The 25838-nt window shown below is 44.6% G+C and overlaps 1 protein-coding gene across 8 annotated transcripts in view; it reads right to left on the bottom strand.

The window, feature by feature from the left end:
• The window catches only part of LOC148135631 (uncharacterized), a 40948-nt gene extending 16322 nt beyond the window's left edge, over positions 1-24626 (bottom strand). The window contains exons 1-7 of one of the 8 annotated variants that reach the window (XR_015755033.1): positions 24543-24626; positions 22719-22818; positions 21730-21816; positions 17892-17996; positions 8190-8288; positions 6863-6940; positions 4536-4644 (exon numbers count right to left, since the gene is read on the bottom strand). Coding sequence is in view for 1 of the 8 variants with exons in the window: in XM_087984531.1 (XP_087840657.1) it covers positions 4536-4644; positions 21730-21816; positions 22719-22780 (258 nt within the window). In the remaining 7 variants the exon portion in view is untranslated. The remainder of the gene's footprint in view (positions 1-4535; positions 4645-6862; positions 6941-8189; positions 8289-17891; positions 17997-21729; positions 21817-22718; positions 22819-24542) is intronic. The other 7 variants (XR_015755030.1, XR_015755032.1, XR_015755031.1 and 4 more) reach the window with 7 other exon arrangements.
• Positions 24627-25838: the final 1212 nt, after the last annotated feature.

Genomic DNA, 25838 nt, shown 5'->3' with positions numbered 1-25838 from the left:
AACCCATCCCATTCATGGAAGCCTTTCAAATGTTGTAATGGTATCAGCCTCCACTACTTCATCTGGCAGCTCATTCCACACACACACCACACACAGCTTGAAAACGTTGCCCCTTAGATCCCTTTTAAATCTTTGCCCTCTCAACTTAAGCCCATGTGCTCTTGTTTTGGACCCACCTCACCTGGGGGGGGGGAAAAGACCCCGGCTGTTCACCGTATCCATGCCCCTCATGATTTATAAATCTCCATAAAGTCACCTCTGTCTTTGACTCTTCAGGGAAAATAGCCCCAGTCTCTCCCTGTAGCCCAAATCCTTCAACCCTGGCAATGTTTTTGCAAATCTTGTCTGACTCCTTTCAAATTTCATAACATCCTTCCCAGAACATGGATATTCGAACTGAAAGCAGAATTCCTGAAATGGCTTAATCAATGTCCTGTCAAGCCACAATATGACGTCCCAGCTTCCGTATTCAATGCATTGACTAATAAATATAAGCATACCATACACCACCTTCACTAGTCTGCCTACCTGCGACTCTACTTTCAAGGAACAATGAACCTGAACTCCAAGGTCTCTTTGTTCAGCAACACTCCCCAGGACTTTACCATTAAGTGCATAAGTCCTGTCCTGATTTGCCTTTCCAAAATACAACAGCTCACATATATCTAAATTGAACTCAGTCTGCCATTTTTCGTTCCAATGGCCCATCTGATCAAGATCCTGTCGTATTCTGAACTAACTTTCTACACTGCCCACTACCCCTCCAATTTTGGTGCCTTCTGATCATATCTCATATATTCACATCCAAGTCATTTATTGAAGGCCCCAATATCCATTGCTGCAGCACACTGCTGCTCACAGGCCTCCAGTCCACAAAACAACCCTACATCACCACTCTCTGTCTCCTACCTTCAAGCCAGTTTTGTATCCAAATGGCTCATTCTCCCAGCATTCCATGTTATCTAACCTTGCTAACCAGTCTGCTTTGTGGAACCTTGTTCAATTCCCATGGAGACAACGTTCACAGGCTGCCATCATCAATCATCTTTGTCACTTCTTCAAGAAAAAAAAAATAAACTCAAGTTAGTGAGACACGATTTTGCACAAACAAAGCCACTTTAACTCTTCCTCATCCTTTCCAAATACACGTATATCCTGTCCCTCAGAATCCCTTCCAACAACCTTGCCTGCCACTGACTTCAGGCTCACTGTTCTCTTGTTCCATGGCCTTTCCTTACCACCTTTTTAAAAATAATGGCACCTCACCTGTCGCTATCAATGATACAAATACCTCAGGAGAGGCCCAACAATCTTAAAGGAGGACAGAGGGGGTTAGGGAGGATATTCCAGGGGTTTGTGTCCTTGGCAGCTCCAATCGTTGAGTGATGTAGGTGGGGGATAGCTGTCAACGGAGACAATTAGTGGTTAATCGTGGGTAGTGTGTAATGGCAGGCAATGTGATAACAATGTGTGTGAGTTAAGGGTTGGAGGGGTGGGGTTCAAGGGCAGTGGTGTCGCAAGTGGAGGAGATACACTGGAGGACATTGGGGTTGACCACATGAGAGCGGAAATTGCAGTCCTTGAAATATGGTCCATTTGGTATGTTCTGGAGTGTTCTGCCAGCTTGCATCAAGCTTCACTGGAACACTGCACCTAAGCATGAGACAGATGTTGGCCAGGGAACACGCTCGCGTGTTAAAGGGGCAGGCAACCGGGAGCTCAGGGTCTTTTTTGGCCTGAGAGGGAGCACAGAATGATCCAAATTGCACTTCATTTCTTTGTAGGAACTGTCAGATTTAGTCCCAATCACCCAATTCATAATGTTAACCTGTAAACTCCTTATGGACTCAAATCCTAGCACCTTTTTCAGGTGGAATGTTCCAGATTCTGATAACTCTGTTCATTGAGAAAAATGATCCCTTTTAAATCTTTTCCCTCTCATCTTAAGCCTGTGTCCTCTAGTTCTGAACCCACAGAACCCAGGAAAAAGTCCCTGACTGCTCACCTTATCCAGGTCCATCATGATTTTATAAACATTTATAAGGTCACCTCTCAGTCTCTAACTCTCCAGGGAAAATAGTCCCAGCCTATTCAGCATTTCCCAATAGCTCAACCCGTCCAACCCTGGCAAAGTCCTTGCCAACCTTTTCTGAAACCTTTGAAGTTTCACAACATCATTCCGAGAACAGGGAGATTGGAACTGAAAACAGAATCCCAGAAGAGCATTAATCAATGTCCTGTACAACCACAATATGACGTCACAACAGCTGCATTCAATGCATTGACCAATAACGGGGAGTGTACCAAACACTGCATTCACTACCCTGCCTACCCGTGACTCGACTTCCAAGGAACTATGAACCTGGACTCCAAGGTCTCTTTATTCAGCAACACTCCCCAGGACTTTACCATTAAGTGTACAGGTCCTGCCCTGATTTGCCTTTCCGAAATCCAACAGCTCACATTTGTCTAAATTGAACTCCATCTGCCATTCCTTGCGTCATTGGCCCATCTGATCAAGATCCTGTTGAATTCTGAACTAACCTTCTTCACTGTCCACTATACCTCCAATTTTGGTGTCTTCTGTAAACCTACTGACCATACCTTACACATTCACATCCAAGTCAATTATTTAAGGACCCAATATCGATCCTTGCAACACACTGCTGCTCACAGGCCTCCAGTCCGCAAAGCAACCCTCCATCACCACCCTCTGTATCCTACCTTCAAGCCAGTTTTGTATCCAAATGGCTTGCTCTCCCTGCATGCCATGTTATCTAACCCTGCTAACCAGTCTGCTTTGTGGAACCTTGTTGAATGTCCACATAAACAACATTCACCGCCTGGCTTCATCAATTTTCTTTGTCACTTCAAAACATTCAGTCCAGTTAGTGAGACATGATTGTGCACGTACAAAGCCACATCGACACTCCCTAATCATTCCTTATGTTTCCAAATAGATGGATATCCTGTCCCTCAGAAATCCTTCCAACAACTTGCCTGCCACTGACTTCAGGCTCACTGTTCTCTTGTTCCATGGCCTCTCCTTACCACCTTTTTAAAATAATGGCACCTCACCTGTCGCTATCAACGATACAAATACCTCAGGAGAGGCCCAACAATCACTTCTAGATTTCCAGAAAGTTTTGGGATACACCTGATCAGGTTCCAAGGCTTTATCAACCTTGATGTGATTTAAGACATCCAGTACTACCTCCTCTGTAACATGGACACTTTTCAAGTTATCTCTGTTTATTTCTCCAAACTCCTGAACTTCCATATCCTTCTCCAGTAAAAGATGGCAAGAAATAGTTGCATATCTTTCCCACTCCCTGTGGTTCCATAGACAGCCTTGTTGATCTTTAAGGGGTCCTATTCTCTGGTCGAGTTAATCTTTTGTCTGTGATATATTTGTTTAATCTCTTTGGATTCTACTTAAACCAGTGCCTGAAGCTATTCATGTCTTCTTTTTGCTCTCCTGATTTCCTTCAAGTATAAAAGCGTGATCCTGTACTCCCAATTCCTCTGCCTCTGCGATATCTGCTCACAGGAGGAGCAATTCCACCCCAGGACATCCCAGAAAGACCTCCGACTTCAAGGACCACAATTTCCCTCTCACTTGATCAACAATGCCCTCCAATGCATACCCTCCACTTCCTGCACCTCCACCTTTATCCCACCACTTCAACCACAATAAGATTATAACCTTGCAGTCTTCACCTTCCACTCCACTAATCTCCAGATACAGTGCATTAACCTCTGTTATTTCTGCTATCTGAAGTCGGATCCCACCACCACAGACATATTTCCCTCTCCACCCCTATCTGTGTTCCACGGAGACCATTCCCTCGGCAACACCCTTGTTAGGTCCACCCCCTCCCACCAACCCATGCTCCACACCCTTGACCCTCCCTTGCCACCACGGAATATGTAAAACATGCGGCCACACCTCCTTCTGACCTCTGTCCAAGACACGAAAAGGATCTTTTCACATCAGGCAGAGATTTCTCCGCACATCCCAAAACCGCATCTACTGCATCTGGACACTATGGGAAATTTAACATGGTTCATCCAACTAACCTACACGTCTTTGGACTGTGGGAACAAGCTGGAACATCCGAAGGAAACCCTCACAGACACTGGGGAGAACGTGCCAACTCCAACACAGAGTCGCCAGAGGCTGGAATCAAACCCAGGTCCCTGGTGCTGAGGAAGCAGCGCTAACCACTAAGCCACAATACTGTGGGATCTTTGGTGATGATGTGCTGCCCCACTGATACCTCGGTCACTCACCCTGCCTCATTTCCTAAGAGGCAGCGATGACAGAGTGAAATTATCGCTAGACAATTAATCCAGAGACCCAGATAACGTTCTGGGGACCTGGGTTTGAATCCCATCACAGCAGATTTTGGAACGTGAATTCAATAAATATCTGGAAAAATTAATTTTGTGACGACAATGAATCCATTGTCAATTGTTGGGAAATCCCATCTGGTTCACTCATGACCTTAGGGGAAGGAAAATGCCATCCTTACCTGGTCTGGTCTGCATGTGACTCCAGACCTATAGCAACGTGGTTGATTCTTAACTGCCCTCTGGTTAAACAAAGCAATAAATGCTGGCCGAGCCAGTGACAGCCTCATCCTGTGAATGAATAAAGAAAACAGGTCAGGTTTTGTTCCTTCTCTAGTAGGTACATCCTACAAACTGAATCTGAAACGTTCTCGCACACACTGAACAAATACCTTTCCATCCAAACCCTTAACACTACAGCACTCCAAGTCTATGTTGGTAAAGTTAAAACCCCTTATCATTGCATCCATAATATTCTTACAGATAACTGAGGTCTCCTGGTAAAATTGTGTCTCAATTCCCCGCTGACTATTGGGAGAGAGTCTATAATACAATCCCAGTAAGACGGTTATCCCTTTGTTATTTCTCAGTACCAACCAAATAACTTGCCTGGATGTACTCCCAGGAATATCCTCCCGAAGCCCAGCTGTAATGTTATCCCTAATCAAAGATGCCACTCCCCCTGTACTGTTGCCCCCTTTCTATCGCATCTACACCCTGGAACATTAAGCTGCTAGTCCTATCCATCCCTGAGTGATGCCTCTGTAATTGCTGTAATATCCCAGTGCCATGTTCAAAACCATACCCTGAGCCCACCTGCCTGACCTGTCAGGCCTCTTGCACTGAAATAAATGCAGTGTAACTGGTCCGTCCCACTTTATTCTGTGGCTTGCTCTTGCCTGCCTTGACAGTCTAATCTGAACAGTACCAGCCTTGGACATACCTCTTTTCTCACTATCTCTTTAGGATTACCCCAACTCCCTCACTGGTTTAATACCTCCTGAGTGGAACTAGCAATTCTCCCTGCTCATCAGGACCCCATGCTTTCCCCTTCCTATGCCATTGGTACCAATGTACAATGTCCTCCCACTGGCTATTCTCCCCTTTGAGAATATTCTGCACCCTCTCCAAGGCATCCTTGACCCTATCATCAGGGAGGCACCACCCCATTCTGATGTCTCACTGTCAGCTGCAGAAATGGCAGACTGTGCCCTTGACTAGAGTGTCCCCTATCACCATCGTTTGCGTGGAACTGGGTATACCTTACATTATGTTAGAGCCAGTCTCAGTCGCAGTAACTTGGCAGTCAGTGCTATATTCCCCTGAAAGTCTATTACCCCCTACATTTTCCAAAACAGTACACTTGTTTGAGCTGGGGATAACCACTGGATATTCCTGCAGTACTTGCCTACCCCTCCTAGCTTTCCTGGAGGTAACCCACCTACCTGACTGTATCTGCAGTATCCTGCAATCCTGAGACTGCCACCTCTCACACCCCTGACCCCTGTCAATTCCTCACTGCCTTTAATCACTCCTTCACCAATCCATGTGATCTGATAGGATTTGCAAAGACACTTCCTGCAGACACAATCATCAGGATCATTGAAACTCTCTCTAGACTCCAACATCCGACAGGAACAGCACACCACTCTACAACAGGCCATCTCTCCGCCTTAACAATCTACAGACCAAGACAAAGGCACAGTCTTACTGCTCGAAAAATACTGCCTGAGAATAACTTAATGCTTACGCTTTATATTTTAAACATTTTAACAACAGACCGAAAGACATGAAAAAGAAACCCTCACCTTTCTCACTATTAATATAATAAAACCGTCTAAAATTGATGTTTCAAGAGACTGAAACCCACTGAGCTGATCCCGGCTGTGAGCAGCTCACAGAGCGAGGTCTCTCTGAGGACAGCTGTGAAATGTCACTGTTTCTTTCTCTTTTCTCCAAGTTGCATTTCCGAGCGGTTTATACCTTCACAAGAAGTCAGCTGGGAGAGGTCACTGCTCAGTTTTATTCACTGGAGGTTGCCTTTGCTGCCCAGACCAGAATTTATTGGCCACCTTTATGTGTCTTGGAGAAATGGTGGTGAACGGCCTCCCTGAAATGCTGCAGTCCATGTACACCACAGTGATGTTTGGACAACAATCCCCCACTAGACCCACATCCCCCCCTGTCTCTGTAATCCCCCTCCAGCTTCAGAAATTGCATGTGTGTAATTTTACCTCAAATTGTACACGGAGAATGATGGAGCTTTTTTTAAAAAATACATTGCTAAAAAGGGAGGCAATGGCCAGATGATATTCTTGCTAGACGAGTAATATGAGCAATGTTCCGAGGATTACGGTTAGATGGTAGCATCATGGCTGATGGTGGCATCAGATATCAGTAAATTCTCGAATGAAAAGGCTCATGATGACCATGAAACTATTATCGACTGTTAGGAAAAAACCCATCTGGTTCACTAATGCCCTTTAGGGAAGGAAACTGTCATCCTCACCCGGTCTGGCCAACATGTGACTCCAGACCCACAGCAATGTGGTTAACTCTCAACTGCCCTCAGGGTAAACATCCACATCTGAGTGAATAAACAAAAAAAGATTTATATTTAAATCGCAGAGGAAAGCTTTTTTAAAAACAAAATTGTGTTTTCAAACTTTAAAAAAAAATCACCTTGGTCGGATGGCACTATAGACGCTGCAATAATCAGGGAGAATATAAGGAACAAATATACAGAGAGATCTCCGATATACAGTCACAACAATAAGGTTATAGTAGTAGGTGATTACGATAGTGTGAAAGGTTTGGTTGGTAAAGAATGTGTTAAATGAGTTCAAGAAATGTTCTTTATCAATATTTAAATGTTCCTATCAGGAAGCAAGCAACACCTGACCTTTTCTTGTCTGATCAGACAGGGCAAGTGACTGAAGTGATAGGACGGTAACAGTTTGGGTGAGAGGAAATTGTGGGCACCATGGAGAAATAGTTGTATAATCGATAACTACAGGTGAGCTGCCTGATGACTGGAGAGTGGCTAATGTTGTACCTTTGTTAATGAAGGGGTATAAGGAGCAGCCCAGGAACTATAGACCTCAGTGGTGGGTAAGCCGTTGGAGGCGATTCAGAAGGATAGGATTTGCATGTATTTGGAGAGTTAAGGAATGATTAGGGACACTCAACATGGTTACTTAACAGGGTGTCTCACAGACTTGATTGAGATTTTTAAGGTAGTCACCAAGAAGATCGATGAGGGCAGAGTGGCAGACATTGTTTATTTGGACTTTAGTAAAGTCTTTAAAAAGGTTGTGCAGGGGAGACGAAGTTGTAAAGTTCGATCCCATGGGATTCAGCAAGAGCTTGCCAACTGGATACAAAATTAGCTTAACAATAGGAGACAGTAATAGTGGAGGGTTGTTTTTCACACTAGAGGCCCGTGACCAGCAGTGTTCTCCAGGAATCGGTGCTGGGTCCATTTTTGTTTGTCATGTGTGTAGATGGTTTGAATTAGAATACACAAAGCATGGTTTGTTTGTGGGTGACATCAAAAACTGTTAAGGTAGACAGTAACAAAAGGTTATCCACGAATACAGAGGGATCCTGATCAATTGGGTGAATGGGCTGAAATGTAGCAGATGGAATTTAATTTGAATAAATGTAAGATATTATATTTTATAAAACAAAATCTCCTTTAGCCTCATTAATTAATTACACTAATTAAAAGTAAAGCCTTGAGTAGTAATGTGGAACAAAGAAACCGAGGGGTTCAGGTCTTTGCAGTTTGTGTCACATGTAGACAGGGTGGTTAAGTGGGTGTTTAGCACGCTTACCTTCATTGCTCAGACCTTTAGGTATAGGAGTTGGGACACTGTCATGAGGTTATACATGATGTTGGTGAGGCCTCTTCACTGTGTTCAGTTCTGGTCCCCCTGTTAGAGGAAGGATGTCATTAAATTGGAAAAGGTTCAGAAGATGTTTCCCAGGATGTTGCCATGAACGGAGGGATTGTTTTAGAAGGAGAGGATGGATAGGCTGGGATGTCTGTCACCGGAGAGCAGGAGGTTGAGGGGTGACCTTATTAGAGGTTTATAAAATCATGGAGTGTGTAGACAAGATGAATGGCTGCATGGGAGGGGGATTCAAGACACCGGTGCATACAGTTTGAGAAGAGATGACAAAGATTTTAAAAAGACATGAGTTTTTCTATTTTTGCACTTATGGGTTGAACTCCCAGAGGAAGTGGTAGCTGTGAACACAATTACAATACTTAAAAGATATTTGGATAAGGACATAAATAGGAAATATTTGGAGGGATATAGGCCAAGCAGAGGCAGGTGTGATTAGTTTAGGTGGAATTATAGTCGACATGGATTGGTTAGACCACAGGGTCCATTTCCATGATATATAACTTTGAAACTCTTAACTCTCGGTGTCTTCGTGTTCACAACTCTCCCTATCACTGTCACCTCATGAAGCTTCACAACTCTTCCTTATCTCTGCTATCATAAGCATCTCTGTAACATCCTCCAATCACACAATCCTCCCTATCTCTGTACTCTCGATCCCCACAAATCTCTCTGCTAAGTGCCTTTCTGTAATTCCAGCCTTGAGGATAGCCCATTTTTAACTCAGATTCCTGCACCCTGAGCTCCAGAATTTCCTACTAAACCTCTCTGCTCATTTGCCTCCCCAAAACATTAACCAATCATCTATCATCTATTCTAATATCAAAAAGGTATGAGATGATCGCAGTGGGTCTGTGTGCTTGATGACCAATATGGAGAAGATGGGGGCATTGTGTTCAACAGTTTTATACCAGAGACTCTGACCCCATTTTATTCCGTGTTTCTCAGTGATTCCCTCTTTTTGAAGCAGACATGAGTGAGAAGCAGTGGAGAATGTAAATGATACACGGTCTGCATAGTGAGAGGATTCCACCACCACTGGCTGTTTACCCTCCAGTTCCACAATGTCCAATAACCTATCCATGCTATTGCGGATCCTGGCACCAGGGAGGTAACATACTATCCTGGATTCATGCCTGTGGCCACAGAAGTGCCTATCTGTACCCCTGACTATTGAATCCCCGTTACTCTCTTTCCTCCTGTTCGGTGCAGAATCCGAAGCGGGATACAGTATCTGTTTGATAATGGGATGATCACTGGGAACTCCTGCATTTCCTTCCTGAGCCTTTTACTTGATCTGATAGTCATCCATTCCCTTTCCTAACTCACTGAACGTGCTGTCCATCCTCAGTATTGCAGATGCTCCACAGTGAGTCCACTCACAGCTTCAGATCTGAAAAGCAGTTTCCCAGTAACTGCAGATGGGCACACTTCCTGCACATATTGTCGCCAGGGACACTGGAAGCATCCCTTATTTCCCACATTGTGCAAGAGGAGAACACCGCGGATCTGAGGTCTCCTGTAACAATGTCTCTCTAGATTCAGCTAGTTCTCCCATCGCGAGAACTTAAATGAGCTAGCAACCTTTCTTCACTTCAAGCATGTCCATTATAATCTAAATCCCCGACCTTTACTTAAGCTGACATGTTATACTTTAAAACCTGTTACAAAATATTCAGCAGGTATCTCATAAAAATTGGCTATTCCCATTGGGAGCATATGAATTTCTGAATGGCCTGAACTAAACCTGAGTTTCAGCATCACCTTCTCCCTGTCTCACCTCACTGTTTTCACCCAATTCCAAAACACACTCACTGAGCCAAGCAGCACTCTCAGTGCAGCCCTGTCATTTTCAGTTGTCAGAATCTGGAACATTTCACCTGAAAAGATGCTGGAATTTTAGTTCATAAGGAATTTGAGTCCATAAGGAATTTTAGTGGGTAGTTTGCAGAGAACTGAAAATAAGGAGTTTACAGGTTAACATTACGAAGTGGGTGATTGGGGGACTAAATCTGACAGTTGCTGCAAAGAGATGAGGTGCAATTTGGATAAATCTGTGCTCCCTCTCAGGGCAATATCTCCTTCCTCAGCTGCAGGGCCCAGAACAGAGCACACACCCAAAGGGTGATCCAGCCACAAATTTGTCCATCTCTCTGATTTTTGCTTGACAAAAGTATTGAAGATATTTTCTCACAGACAGAACAGACAAACCTTTCTGTTTTCACAGTTAAATGCCAATTATATTCAGGTCCTGATGTCTCTGCTGACTGTAAAAACCTGTTTCTGAGATCCCAGTCTCAATTAATATCCCATAAAATGAATTCACACAACAACACTCACAGTCAGTGCAGGATGAATAGTAAAGACAAATATTTATCTTGCACCTAACCTACACATCTCTGAAAACTGTGGGCAATTTAGCTCCCAGTGCAATGGCAAAGGAGATAGGGGTTAAAGAGTGAATAATAGGTGGGGACAGAGCCCAAAGGAACATTTGGAAAGAAAAAGGACTGGATAGCGATCTGGCTGGGAGAGTGCATAGCTGTTAATGGAGGGAACAGGAACCGGTGTCTGGCAGTATCTCAGTGGATGGGATGGAAATGGTGGCTGATGTACGTTCTGCCGCAAAAAAGACCCTGAGCTTCCAGTTGCCTGCCACTTCAACACACGAGCCTGTTCCCTGGGCAACATCCCTGTCTCATACTTACTGCAATGTTCCAGTGAAGCTTGATACAAACTGGCAGAACACTCCAGAACATACCAAATGGCTCCTATTTCAATTACAGCAATTTCCCCTCCCATGTGGTCAACAATACCCTCCACCGTATCTCCTCTACTTCCCACACCTCCACCCTTGAACCCAACTCCTTCAACTGCAACAAGGATAGAATCCCCCAAGTCCTCACATTCCACCCAGGTACAACACATCATCCTCCATCATTTCCACCACCTACAATCAGACCCCATCAGAGATATATTTCCCTCCCCAGTCCTTTCAGCATTCCTCAGAGACCATTCTCTCTGTGACTTCCTTGTTAGATCCACGCTCCCCACGAACCCATCCTCCACTCCCAGGCACCTTCGCTCGCCATTGCAAGAGGTGGAAAACCTGTGCCCACACCTTCCCCTCACCTCCATCCAAGACACCAAAGGATCCTTCCACATTCAGCAGAGATAGTTCTTACATTCAAACACCTCACCTATTGAGTCCTTTGCTCTCGATGTGGTCTCCTCTACAGTGGGGAGACAGGATGCCAACTTGCGGAATATTTCAGGGAACATTTCTGGAACACATGTACCAACCAACCCCACTGCCCTGTGGCCGACACATTCAACGGACCCTCCCACTCCGCCAAGGACATGCAGGTTCTGGGCTGCCTCCATCGCCAAATCAAGCCACCCGAAGCTTGGAGGAATAACACCTCATCGTCCGCCTTGGGACCCTTCAACCACACAGCATCAATGTTTCCTCATCTCCCCTCACCCCACCTTATCCTAGCTCCAACCCTCCAACTCGGCACTGGCCTCTTGAACTGACCCACCTGTCCATCTTCCTTCCCCATTATCCACTCCACCGTCTCACCATTACCTCCCACCTGCATCTACCTATTGCCTTCCTAGATCCCTTCCCCCCCAGCCCTACACACCCCCTCCTATTTATCTCTCAGCACTCTTTCCCACACCGCACATTCCTGATGAAGGGCATATACTAAAACGGCAATTCTCCAGCTACTTGGATGCTGCCTGACCTGCTGTGCGTTTCCAGTGCCACATGTTAACGAAGCTGGAAGAACAAAACCTCATCACCCACTCGGGGACCCTTCAGCCCTTTGGCCTCAATATCAAATTCAATAATTTTAGATCCTGAACTCTCCCACATCCTAGCATCCTAGCCCCCTACACCCCACACACCAGGCCTTGTTATTACATAGCCTGCTATTACACACTATCTGTGATTAGCCACTAACAGTCCCCATGAACAGCTATTCACTCTCCCCCAGCCAGATCGATATACACTCCTTTGTCCAATGTCTCCTATCTCTCTCTTTGCACTCTATTCCCAATCATTTACTCTTTCACCTATACCTTCTGCATATAAACCAACATTTTTCCCTCAGTCACATCAGTTCTGAGGAAGGTTCATAGGTTCAGAAATGTTAACTCTGACTTGTCTTCACAGATGCTGCCAGACCTGCTGAGCTTTTCCAGCACTTTCTGGTTGTTGTTTATCATTTCCATCATCCACAATTTTTTCTGGTTTTTATTTAGCGGGAGCTTGTAATTCATGTCAAGCAGCCTACACCGTGTGTTTATAAACCGCCCCAGTACCCACAAACTCCATTTTTCTCCCAGTCTATGCCACTCCCATCACACTCACTGAGTCCCCCCTCACAGTGACACTGCGCCTGCACAGCTCATGGTCACGTGCTGGCCTGCTGGCCACACCCCTCATTCACTTCTATTGGCTGGAGGATCACGCCAACTCTCCTATTGGTCTGCAGCTGCTGTCAATCACCTGGGCCCCATTGTGTCATGTTGGTGGGATCCTCCCATAAGTGTTGGAGGCTGAAGGGTGACCTCATTGAGTTTTATAAAACCATGAGGGGCATGAATGGGATAAATAGACAGGTCCAGAACGAGAGGTTTAAGTTGACAGGGAAAATATTTAAAAGGGACCTAACGGGCTTCTGTCAATCAGAGGTTGCTACATGCATTGAATTTTCGGTCAGGACACGTGGTGGAGCCTGGTACAATTACCCCATCTGAATGGGTATATGAATAGAAAGGGTATAGAGGGATATATGCCAAGTGCTGGCAAATAGGACTTGATTAGGTTAAGACATCTGGTCAGCATGGACGAGTTTGACCGAAGGGTCTGTTTCTGTGCAGTACATCTCTATGGCTCGATGGCTCTGCGGAGGGAGGAGCTTCATCATTCACAGCGAATGGGGCATTATCACAGAGCATAGGGGCTGGGGGCTAGTCAGCCTATTGGGGCTGTACTCTCTCCCTCTGCAGATGCTGCAAATCTGTCCCAACTCCCCTCCCAACTGTCCATAGCCTTCCAAATCTTTCCTTAAAAAGTTGAATTCCACATTTGTTTTGACACTAACTGTTGAATCTGCATTCAGCTCTTGTTCAAACTGTTCCAGATGCTCAGAACTGACTCAGTAAAATAATCTTCTCATTTTTACCTTGCATTATTTGCCAGTTACATGAATGCAGTTACTAAAAATTGTGACAAACTTTCTACTTTCCCTCTCTGTCAACTAAATATCCTGGAGACAAATCTGCTCCTGGTCGAAATCACGACAGGGGGAGGTTGAATAGGCTGGGGCTGTTTTCCCTGGCGTGTCGGAGGCTGAGGAGTGACCTCACAGAGAAACATAAAATCATGAACGGCATGGACAGGATAAATAAGATAAATAGACAAAGTCTCCCCCCTGGAGTGGGGCTTCCAGAACTAGAGGGCATAGGTTTAGGGTGGAGGGGAAAGATATAAAAGAGACCTGAGGGGCAACGTTTACACACAGAGGGTGGTACGTGTGTGGAATGAGTGGCCAGAGGAAGTGGTGGAGGCGAGTACAATTGTAACATTCATAGGTATATGAATAGGAAAGATTTGGGGGGATATGGGCCAGGTGCTGGCAGGTGGGACTAGATTGGGCTGGAATATCTGGTTGGCATGGATGGGTTGGACCGAAGGGTCTGTTTCTGTGCTGTATATCTCTGTGATGAATTTTATCCAAATAGCTAGTTCTCCCCGTATTCTATGATGTTGAACTTGCTAACCAGTCTGTTGTTATGTGGAACATTGTGTCTTCCTGAAGTCCGAGTTAACGATGTCCATGCACAAAGCCATGCTGATTCTCCCCAATTATTTGCCTTTCCAATTACATGCAAATCCTGTCCCTTAGAATCCCTTCCAACAACTTGCCTGCCACTGACTACAGGCTCACCGGTCTATAGTTCCCTGGCTTTTCCTTACCACCTTTCTCAAATAATGGCACACATCTTCCAGCACCTCACCTGTGGTTATTGATGACACAAATATCTCAGGGAGGGGCCCAACAATCACTTCCCTAGCTTCCCACAAATTTCTGGGATACATCTGATCAGGTCCCAGGGATTTATCCACCTTTATCCATTTTAAGACATTCAGGGTATCCTCCTCTGTAACATGGACACTTGCCAAGTTATCACTATTTATTTGTGCAAATTCTCTAGCTTCCACATCGTTTTTCAGTAAAAACCAATGTGTAATATTCATATAGAATCTTTCCAAACTCCTGGGGTTCCATAGTCAGTCTTGTTGGTCTTTGAGGGTCCCTATTCTCTGCCTGGTCACTCTTTGTCCTTAGTGTATTTCTAGAATCTATTTGGATTCTCCTTAAATCTATTTCCCAAAGCCATCGCTTGTCCCCTTTTTGCCCTCCTGGTTTCCCTCAAGTATTCTCCTACTGTCTCTATACTCCTCCAGGGATCCACTCAAACCCAGCTGTCTGTACCTGCCATATCCCTCCTTCATTTTCTTGACCAGAGCCTCAATTTCTCTCGACAGGCAGCATTCTCTACGCTTCCCAGCCTTGGCCTTAACAGGAATATACTGTCTGTGTACTCTCATTGTCTCATTTTTACAGGCCTCTGGAGGCAATGGCAGATGTGGACAGAGAATCAATCATTCTCAGTAAAGAGGAAGTGTTGGGAAAGGTAACAGCCTAAAGGTAAAAGGGGCGCCTGGCCGTGATGGAATGCATCCCAGGGGCAAAAAGAGATGGCTGGGAAAATAGCAAATGTGTTCATGATAATTCGCGAAAATTTGCTGGACTCTGGGACGTATCTGACAGATTGGAAAGCTGCAAATGTGATGCCACTATTTAAAAAAAAAACACCCATTAGTTTAACTTCTGTAGTGGGGAAAATGCTTGAACCTCTCAAGTAAGTAGTAGCGAGTTATCTGGGTAGAAACTATCCCATTGAGCAGACACAGCATGGATTCATGAAAGGCAGCTCATGTTTAATGGATTTACTTGAACTATTTGAGGACATCACAAATGCGTTAGACAAGGGGGACCCAGTGGATGTGGTGTATCTGAATTTCCAGAAAGTAATCGACAAGTTGCCACATGAAAGGCTGCTGTATAAGATAAAGGCTGCACGGCATTATGGGTAATGTATTAGCATGGATATAGGATGGGTTAACCAACAAAAAGTAAAGAATGGGGATAAATGGGCGTTTGGATTAGTGCTGGCACTACAACTGTTTAAAATTTACACAAATGTTTTGGAGTTGAGGACCAAGTGTACGGTGTCAGAGTTCACATTTGATACAAAGATGAGGTAGAGCAATGTGTGCAGAGGCCACCGTACGTCTGCACAGGGATACAGATAGGTTACGCGAGTGGGTAAGGATCTGGCAGATGGAGGACAATGTTGGGAAATGTGTGGTCATCCATTTTGGTCGAACTAACAGCAAACTGGATGATGAAATGGTGAAAACTTGCAGCATGCTGCTGTGCAGAGGGAGCTGGGTGTCCTTGTGCATGAATCACAGGAAGTTGGTTTGCAGGTGCAGCAGGTAATTAAGGCAGTGAACGGAATATTGAGCTTCCTTGCTAGAGGGATGGTTATGCTGCAGCTGTACAGGCCACACCTGGAGTACTGTGTACAGGTTTGATCTCCTTACTTCAGCAAGGATGTACTAGCACTGGAGGGGGTGCAGAGGAGGGTCACTAGTTTGGGCCTGGAGTTGAGAGGGTTGGTGTATGTGGAGAGATTGAGAAAACTGATTCTATACTCATTGTAATTTAGAAGAATGGGAGGTTGGATGGGGAAAAAAAACAAAATTATGAAGGGAGTAAGTAAGATAGAAGCAGGGAGTTTATTTTCACCAGGGATAGGTGAAACTAGAGAACATAGCATCAAAATAAGGTGGAGCAGATTTAGGACTGAGTTCAGGAGTAACTTCTTCAGTTAAAGGGTTGTGAATCTGTGGAATTCCCTGCTGAGTGAAGCAGTTGAGCTATCAATTTTATTTGCCTTTAAGGCAAAAGGTAGATTTGTGAACAAGAAAGGAATTAAGGGTTATGGTGAGAGAGCAGGAATGTGGAGCTGAGGCCATGAAAAGATCAGCCCTGATCTTATTGAATGGCAGAGCAGGTTTGAGGGGTCAGATGAAGGTTTTTGCCTTGTGCCATCAAAATTGACCCTTGAAAAGTTAAGTTTCTAAATTGGACAATCTGGTCTATTATTTTCTGTAACTATTTTAAAACTAATAGAATTATCAGAGAATCCCAGAATCCCAACAGTGTGGAATGAGACCATTCGGCCCATCACATCGATACTGACGCTCAGAGCCTCCTAACCTCCCCCTGTAACGTTGCATTTTCCAGGGCCACCCAACCTACACATCCCTGAGCACTACGGGCAATTCAGCCTGGATAATCCAATCTACCCTGCACATCTTTGGACTGTGGGAGGAAACCAGAGAACCCGGATGAAATCCACGCAGACAACCCCAATAAGGTGATCATCTCTTTCTTATTTCCCAGTTCCACCCAAATAACTTCACTGGGCGGACTCCCATGAATATCCTCCCTAAGCACAAACATAATGCTATCCCTAATCAAAAACACTACTTCCCCTCCTCTCTTGGCCCCGTTTCTATTCTTCCTATAGCGTCTATACTCTGAAACATTAAGCTGCCAGTCCTATCCATCCCTGAGCCACGTTTCTGTAATACCCATGATATCCCAGTGCCATGTTCAAAACCATACCCTAAGCCCATCTGCCTTCCCTGTCAGGCCTCTTGCATTGAAATAAATGCAGTGTAACTGCTCAGTCTGACCTCATTCTCTGCTTTGCCCTTGCCTGCCTTGACTATTTGACCTCAGAACTGTACCAGCCTCAGACATACCTCTTTTCTCACTATCTATTTGCAATCACACCCACTCCCTCACTGGTTTAATGCCTCCTGAGTAGCATTAACAAATCTCCCTGCCCAGATATTAGACACCTTCCAAATCAGGTACAATCCATCCTTCTTATGCAGGTCAACTCGACTCCAGAGGAGATCACAATGATGCAAAAATGTGAATCATTTTCCCCTGCACCAGCTCCTTCCAGCACCTCCTCCTCCTCTGTAATATGGACATTTTTCAAGATATCACCATTTATTTCACCACATTCTATATCTCCCATGTACTTCTTCACAGTAAACACTGATGCAAAGTACTTGTTTCCCTATCTCGCCCATCGCCTGAAGCCCCACACAAAGACTGCCTTGCTGATCTCTATTTTCTCCTAGTTAGCCTTTTGTTCTTAATGTATTTACAAAAGCCCTTTGGATTATCCTTAACCCTATTCGCCAAAGCTATCTCACGTCCCCTTTTTGTCTCCTGATTTCCCTCTTAATTATACTCCTACTGCCTTTATACTTGAAAATGTTTTGGATTGGAATAAATGCAAAATATTACATCTTGATAAAACAAACCAGGGTAGGACTGACACTCAATAAAAGTAGGACCTTGAGTAGTGATATGGGACCAAAGAGACAGAGGGCTTCACGTCTTTGAGGTTTGTGTCACATGTAGACAGGGTGGTTAAGAAGGTGCTTAGCACACTTACCGTCATTGTTCAGACCTTTGAATACAGGAGTTGGGACGTTATGTTGAGGATGTACAGGACGTTGGAAAGGCCTCTTCTGGAATACTCTGTCCAGTTCTGGTTGTGCTGTTATAGGAAGGATATTATTAAATTGGAGCAGGTTCAGGAGAGATTTACCTGCATGTTGCCATGAATGGAGGGATTGTGTTCTAAGGAGAGGCTGGATAGGCTGGGAATGTTTTCCACTGCAGTGCATGAGGTTGAGGGGTGACCTTAGTAGAGGTTTATAAAATCAGAAAAAGAGTGCAGATAAGGTGAATAGCCGGGGGAGAGGGGGATTCAAAACTCGGGTGCATTCATTTTGAGAAGAAATGAGAAAGGTTTGAGAAAAGACATAAGGGTTTTAAAAAAAAAACATACGTGTGGAATGAATTTCCAGAGGAAGTGGTAGCTGTGAATACAATTACAATATTTAAAATACATTCAGATAAGTACATAAATAGGAAATATGTGGATGGATGTGGACCAAGCGGAGGCACGTACACTTAGTTCAGTTTGGAATTATGGTTGGCATGGACTGGTTGCACCACAGGGCCTGTTTCCTTGCTGTATAACATTATGACTCTAATCCTCACTAACTCTAAATTCCTCCATCCTCAACTCTCCTGATCACTGTCACCTCATCCAGCCTCACAACTCTTCCTTATTTATATAATTCCTCACCAGCCACAGAACGCTGCCTATCTCATGTCCTCCAGTTTCTCAGATCTCTGCTACATGTGCCTTTCTTTAGTTCCAGCCTTGAGGATGCCCTCATTCACTCCGATTGGTTGGAAGACAAACTGGTACGACCTGGTCCTCTAGTACTGCCCTCTGCCCCCTATTGGCCTGCGCTGACATCAATCACACGAGACCCATTGTGAGGTGAGTGGTGGGATCCTCCCTCTCTCTGCCCTGGGATGAGCTTCATCATTCACAGTGAATGGGGCAGTATCTCAGAGCACAGGGCCTGGGGGCTATTCAGCCCATTGGGACTGTACTCTCTCCCTCTGGAGATGCTGCACATCTGTCCCAATTCCCTTCCCATTTGCCCATAGCCCCCCAAATCTTCCCCTAAAAAGTAAAATTCCAAATCTGTTTATGAATAACTGCTGAGTCTGTGTCCAGCTGCCAATCAGACAGTTCCAGATGCTCAGACTTTACTGAATAAAATAATGTTCACATGTTCACATATTATTTGCCAATTACCTGAAAATAGTTACTAAAATTGTGGCATTGTTCACAATTCCCTTCTCTCTGCAAATTAAATATCCAAGACACAAATTTGCAACTGGTCAAACTCACTGCTTAACCGTCTCAGCTCCAAGGACAATTATCTGTGCTTCTGCTAGCTCTCCACAAAAGAGGAACACATCTTACTTTCATTTATTCGTGTCATAGAGATGTACAGCACAGAATCAGACCTTTGGTCCAATTTGTCCATGCCAACTAGGAATCCTAATCTAATGGAATCCTATTCCCAGCTATTGATCCGTATCCCTCGAAACCCTTCCTATTCATTACCCAATCAGATGCCTTTCAAATGTTGTAATTGTATCAGCCTCCACTACTTCATCTGGCAGCTCATCCAATACACACACCACACACAGCTTGAAAACTTTGCTTCTCAGATCCCTTTTAAATCTTTGCTCTCTTGACTTAAGCCCATGTGATCTTGTTTTGGAACCACCTAACCTGGGGGGGAAAGACCCTGGCTGTTCACCTTATCCATGCCCCTCATGATTTTACAAATCTACATGAAGTCACCTCTCAATCTTTGACTCTCCAGGGAAATTACCCCCAGCCTCTCCGTAGCCCAAATCCTCCAACCCTGGCAAAGTCTTTGTCAATCTTGTCTGAACTCTTTCAAGATTAAGAACATCCTTCCCAGAACAGGGGATTTTGAACTTAAAACAGAATTCCTGAAATGGCTTAATCAATGTCCTGTCCAGCCACAATATGACATCCCAGCTTCTGTATTCAATGCATCGACCAATAAATCAAGCATACTATACACCACCTTCACTAGTCTGCCTATCTGCGACTCTACTTGCAACGAACAATGAATCTGAACTCCATGGTCTCTTTGTTCAGCAACACTCCGAAGGACTTTACCATTAAGTGTATAAATCCTGCCCTGATTTGCCTTTCCAAAATGCAGCACCTCGCATTTGTCTAAATTGAACTCCGTCTGCCATTCTTTGCTCCAATGGCCCATCTGATCAAGATCCTGTTGTATTCTGAACTAACATTCTTCGCTGTCCACTACACCTCCAATTTTGGTGTCTTCTGTAAACCCACTGACTATATCTCCTATATTCACATCCAAGTCATTTATTTGAGGACCGAATATCCATTCCTGCAGCACACTGCTGCTCACAGGCCTCCAGTCCGCAAAGCAACCCTCCATCACCACCCTCTGCCTCCTACCTTCAAGCCAGTTTTGTATCCAAATGGCTAGTTCTCCCAACATTCCATGTTATCTAACCTCGCTAACCAGTCTGCTTTGTGGAACATCGTTCAGTGTCCATATAGACAACGTCCACAGTCTGCCTTCATCAATCATCTTTGTCACATCTTCAAAAAAACTCAATCAAGTTAGAAAGAGAGAATTACTCACACAAAGTCATGTTGACTATCCTTAATCTTTCCTGGTCTTTCCAAATACATGTAAATCCTATCCCTCAGAATCCCTTCCAACAATTTGCCTACCACTGACTTCAGGCTGCCTGTTCTGTTGTTCCCTGGCCTTTCCTTACCACCTTTTTAAAATAACAACACCTGTCTTCCAGCACCTCACCTGTCACAAACGATGATATAAATACCTCAGGGAGGGGCACTGCTTTCCTAGCTTTCCACAAATTTCTGGGATACACCTGATCAGGACCCAGGGATTTATCCACCTTGATGCCATTTAAGACATCCAGTACCACCTCCTCTGTAACATGGACACTTTTCAAGTTATCACTGTTGTTAACTATCAAGTTCTCCAAACTCTCCAGAAAAGAGTAGCATAGTATCTCTCCCACCTCCTGTTGTTCCACAGATGGCCTTCTTGATCTTTAAGAAGTTGTATTCTTTGTCTATTTTTTCTTTTATCCTTGATATATTTGTAGAATCGCTTTGGATTCTACTTAAACCATTTCCTAGAGATATTTCATGTTCCCTTTTTGCTCATCTGATTTCCCTTGAGTATATTCCTGTAAAAACATGAACCTGTACTCCCAATTCCTCCGCCTCTGCCATATCTGCTTCCAGGAAAAGCAATTCCACTCCAGGACATCCCAGAAAGGATTCCTATTTCAAGGACTGCATTTCCCTCCCACGTGATCAAAAATTCCCTCCAATGCATATCCTCCACTTCCCGTACCTCCACCTTCCCCCCACCCCTCCAACCACAATAAGAATATAATCCACCGGTCCTCACCTGCCACCCCACGAATCTCCAGATACAGCGCATTAACCTCTGCAATTTCCGCTACCTACAGTCAGACCCCACCACCAGGGATATATTTCCCTCCCCAGCCCTTCCACAGAGACCATGGGATATTTGGTGCTGATGTGCTGCCCCACTGATACCTCAGTCACTCACCCTGCCCAATGGTCTAGTGATACTATCGCTAGATGGATAATCCAGACACCCAGATAACGTTCTGGGTCCCAGGGTTTGGATCCCGTCACAGCAGACAGTGGAATGTGAATTCAATAAAAATTTGGAAGTAAGAATCTATTAAAGACCATGAATCCATTGTTGATTGTTGCAAAAAAAAAACAATGAGATTCACTAATATCCTTCAGGGAAGGAATCTGCCATCCTTACCTGGTCTGGCCTGCATGTGACTCCAGACCCACAGCAACGTGGTTGAATCTTAACTGCCCTTGAGGCCCAGCCAGTGACACCCTCATCCTGTGAATGAATTAAAAAAGGTCAAGTTTTGTATACAATCATACTATTCTTACAGATAAGTGATCTGTTAGTAAATTTGCTTCTCAATTCCTGGCTGACTATTTATTTCTCAATTCCACCTGTACAACTTGCCTGGATGTACTTCCAGGAATATCCTCCTGAAGCCCAGCCATAATGTTATCCCTCATCAAAACCACCTCACCCCCCTGCTCTGTTGCCCCCTTTCTATCCTTGCTATAGCATCTATACCTTGGAACATTAAGCTGCTGGTCCGAACCATTCCTAAGTCATACCTCTGTAATTGCTGTAATATCCCAGTGCCATGTTCAAAACCATACCCTGAGCTCCTCTGCCTGACCTATCGGGCCTCCTGCATTGAAATAAATGCAGTGTAACTGCTCAGTCCTACCTCATTCTGTGCCTTGCCCTTGCCTGCCATGACTGTTTGACGCCTGAACTGTACCAGCCTCAGACTTGGCTCTTTCCTCACTCTTTTGAGTTTACCTCCATTCCTTCACTGGTTTAATGCCTCCTGAATAGAACTAGCAACTCTTCCCTTTCAGTGCAGGTACAATCCAACCTTCTGATGAAGGTCAATTCTACCCCACAAGAGATTCGAATGATCCAACAATGTGAACTCTTCTATTCCTATGTCATTGATACCAATAAACAACAGCCTCCTCTCAAAATGGTTATTCTCCTCTTTAAGAATATTCTGCTCCCTCTCTGAGACATCCTTATAGAAAAATTACACATTCGAATAATAAACCTTACACTCATCACATCATTATAAAATGATTACATAACACATGATGGTTTGGGGAGACCTTTTGAGAGAATGTGATGATTCAAAGGAGAATTTTTAAGCAGCAAAAGGGATTGATCTGGAACGCAATACTCACACACACACAATGCGAATATCCAGGTCCTGATGTACTGAGTAATTCAGAGTTTGGCAGAACATTTACTGAGATTACCATGTGAATGTCCCCCTGTAATATCCTGTAATACAAGTTTATAAAATCTGTCACTCTCAGTTCAAGTTAGAAACCAACACCATCCCCTCCTCCTGGCGCAGGATTACTGTACATAGTTACAACAGGTCATCAGGAAGGGGAATGGAATGTTTTGTTTAGAGGGTTTTCAGTATGAGAGTTTGGAGTATATACCTGAGAGTAACGTGAGGAAGTGGTGGTGAGACCACCATATCTGGAGTAATGTGAGCAGTTTTGGTCCCTTTAGATAAGGAAATGTGTCACTTTATTGGAGGCATTTCAGGGAAGATTCACTAGTAGAAAGTGCGGACTGCAGATGCTGGAGATCAGAGCTGAAAAATGTGTTGCTGGAAAAGCGCAGCAGGTCAGGCAGCATCCAAGCAGAAGGAGAATCAACGTTTTGGGCATAAGCTGAAGAAGGGCTTATGCCCGAAACATTGATTCTCCTGCTCCTTGGATGCTGCCTGACCTGCTGTGCTTTTCCAGCAACACATTTTTCAGCAGGGAAGATTCACTGGGATGATCCCTGGTTTGGAGAGATTATCTTTTAAATAAAGGCTGAACAGGTTGGGACTCTACTCACTGGATTTTGGAGAAAGAGAGGTGATCTCATTGAGACAGATGGGATTCTTAAGGGGTTTGACAGGATAAATAGTGAGTGGATGTTTCCGAGTGTTAATACTGAAAAGCGAGTCTGGAACCAGATTCTGGGTCAGTCGCGGAATCAAGGGTTCTGCTTCAGATTCGTCAAGTTTAAGGCGACACAGAGGCGGGTAAGGGGTTTCAGTAGCAATGGAGCTGGGGTGAGTTGGAGACAAACAATGTTTAAGAGATTGGAATTCCCTGGTGTTTGGGATTGTGCAGATGTCTGATCAGAAGGTCACCTTGGGGTCAGATATAACAGCAATATTGTGAAGAACGTATTTCTGCCTCAGACAGTTACCAGGGAGAGGGAGAGGCTCAGCAGTAAGAGAAAGGAGTTTGGAATAACAACTGAAGGCAATGGGTTTAACCGTTACAATGTTTCATTGGAGGAAACTGCAGCTAATCGAGTAGTGGGAATGTGATAAGCAGTTTGGTAACTGAGTAACAGTGGAACAATGGAGAGGGATGGTGGGGAGGGAGAGCTGGACAGTGTCAGTGTACATGTGAAACCTAACATGGTGCTTTTTCACAATGTCAACTCCTGGCAGTATGTAGGTGAGATAGAGGAGAGAGCAAGGATAGATACTGGAGGGACACCAAATGCAAGGAATTCAGAAAGGAAAGAGAGAGTGGAAATGGAGCAGGATTTTCCAAAAACCGTGAGGTCAAAAGGAAGTTTTTCAAAGAAGGGGAGAGAAGGGCATAACCAGAAAAGACAGACAGACAGAACAAGGAACAATATCTGTGAATCGGTGAGGAGGAGGAGGAGACAGAGTGTTGGAAAGTCTGTGATTTAGCAAGCTTTGGGTAAATTGTAAAGATGAGCTCTGATAAGGCTTAACAAGAGACTGGAGAACGATGTCGGTTTAGGACAAAAACCAGGAACACCACGTGAGGCAGTTTGGCTCAGTGGGCTAGTGGGAGGGAGGGAAGCAGCAGATCGGATTATCTCAGTCATGGTGACAGAGAAACTCCATGTGTTCCTCACTCATGTTATTGGAGGGGAGGATAGAGGAGACAGGATGATGGACAATGTTTACAAGAAACAAATCCAGGGTTAGTGATATTTAAAATGAGTGAACAAACCTGATGTATTTAGCTTTTATCCAGAATATTAAAACAAACGACTGAAGTCCTGGTTCGAATCCCATCTTGGCAGATGGTAGAATCTGAATTCACGAGAAAATAACTGGAATTAGGAATCTCCTGATTTCCATGAAACCATTGTCAATGGTAAAAAAAATCCTGCCAACCTGACAGCGGCCCAGCCAGCTACTTACTGTACTAATCACTGCAAAGTCTCAACACAGGAATGAAACTGGATGGACCATGTGGCATCTAACAAGGCACCAGAAATTACAACCACAGAATCAGCCCTCTCAATGCTGCAACGTCCTCCTCACTAACATCTAGTTTTTGGTGCCAAAACGTGGAGAGCTGTACCTCAGACTAGTCAAGAAGCAGCCTGACATAGTCATATTCACGGAATCATCCCTTACAGACAATGACCAGACACCACCATCACCATCCTAGATATCGAGAGTGTGGTGCTGGAAAAGCACAACAGTCAGGCAGCATCAAAGGAGCAGGAGAATCGATGTTTTGAGCCTCAGCCCTTCATCAGCCTGACCTGCTGTGCTTTTCCAGCACCACACTCTCGACTCTGACCTCCAGCATCTGCAGTCTTCAATTTCTCCTAAAATCTCTGGATATGTCCTGTCCCACCAGACCAGACAGAGGTGGTGGCACAGTGGTGTACAGACAGGGAGGATTCTCCCTGGGAGTCTCATGGCTCCTGCTGATTACCACGTCCCGTCCTCCCTTGGCTGATTAATCACTTCTCCTTCATGTTGAACAATATTTGGAGGAAGCACTGAGGCAACAAAATGGTGTCAAACGTACTCTGGGTACAGGATTTCAATGTCCACAATCGAGACTGGCTCTGCAACAGAATTACTGACTGAGCTGGTCAGGTCCTAAAGGACATAGCTGCTCAACTGAGTCTGCAGCGGGTGGTGAGGGAACCAACAAGAGGGAAAAAAACATACTTGATCTCATTGTTATGAATTGACCAGCTGCAGATACGTCTGGCCATGACAGTTATCGGTAAGAACGACCATCACATGTTCCTTTTGGAGACAATGCCTTGCCTTAAAGTTGAGAAAACCTCCGCTGTGTTGAGTGGCACTATCACCGTTCTAAATGGGACAGACTTCAAAGAGATGTAGGATCTCAAACAGGGTATCTATGGAGGTACTGTGGGACATCAACAGCAGCAGAACTGTACTCCAGCACAATCTGTAATCTCATGGGTTTGTACATCCTGCACTCACCCATCACAATGGACAGGAAAGGAGGGCATGCCATGAGCAGCACCAGGTA

This window comes from Chiloscyllium plagiosum, unplaced genomic scaffold (assembly GCF_037043375.1).
Source record: "Chiloscyllium plagiosum isolate Xiang-an unplaced genomic scaffold, Cpla_swu_hap1 HiC_scaffold_49, whole genome shotgun sequence".
Taxonomy (NCBI): Eukaryota; Metazoa; Chordata; class Chondrichthyes; order Orectolobiformes; family Hemiscylliidae; genus Chiloscyllium; species Chiloscyllium plagiosum.
This window is presented reverse-complemented; position numbering and strand designations above follow the sequence as displayed.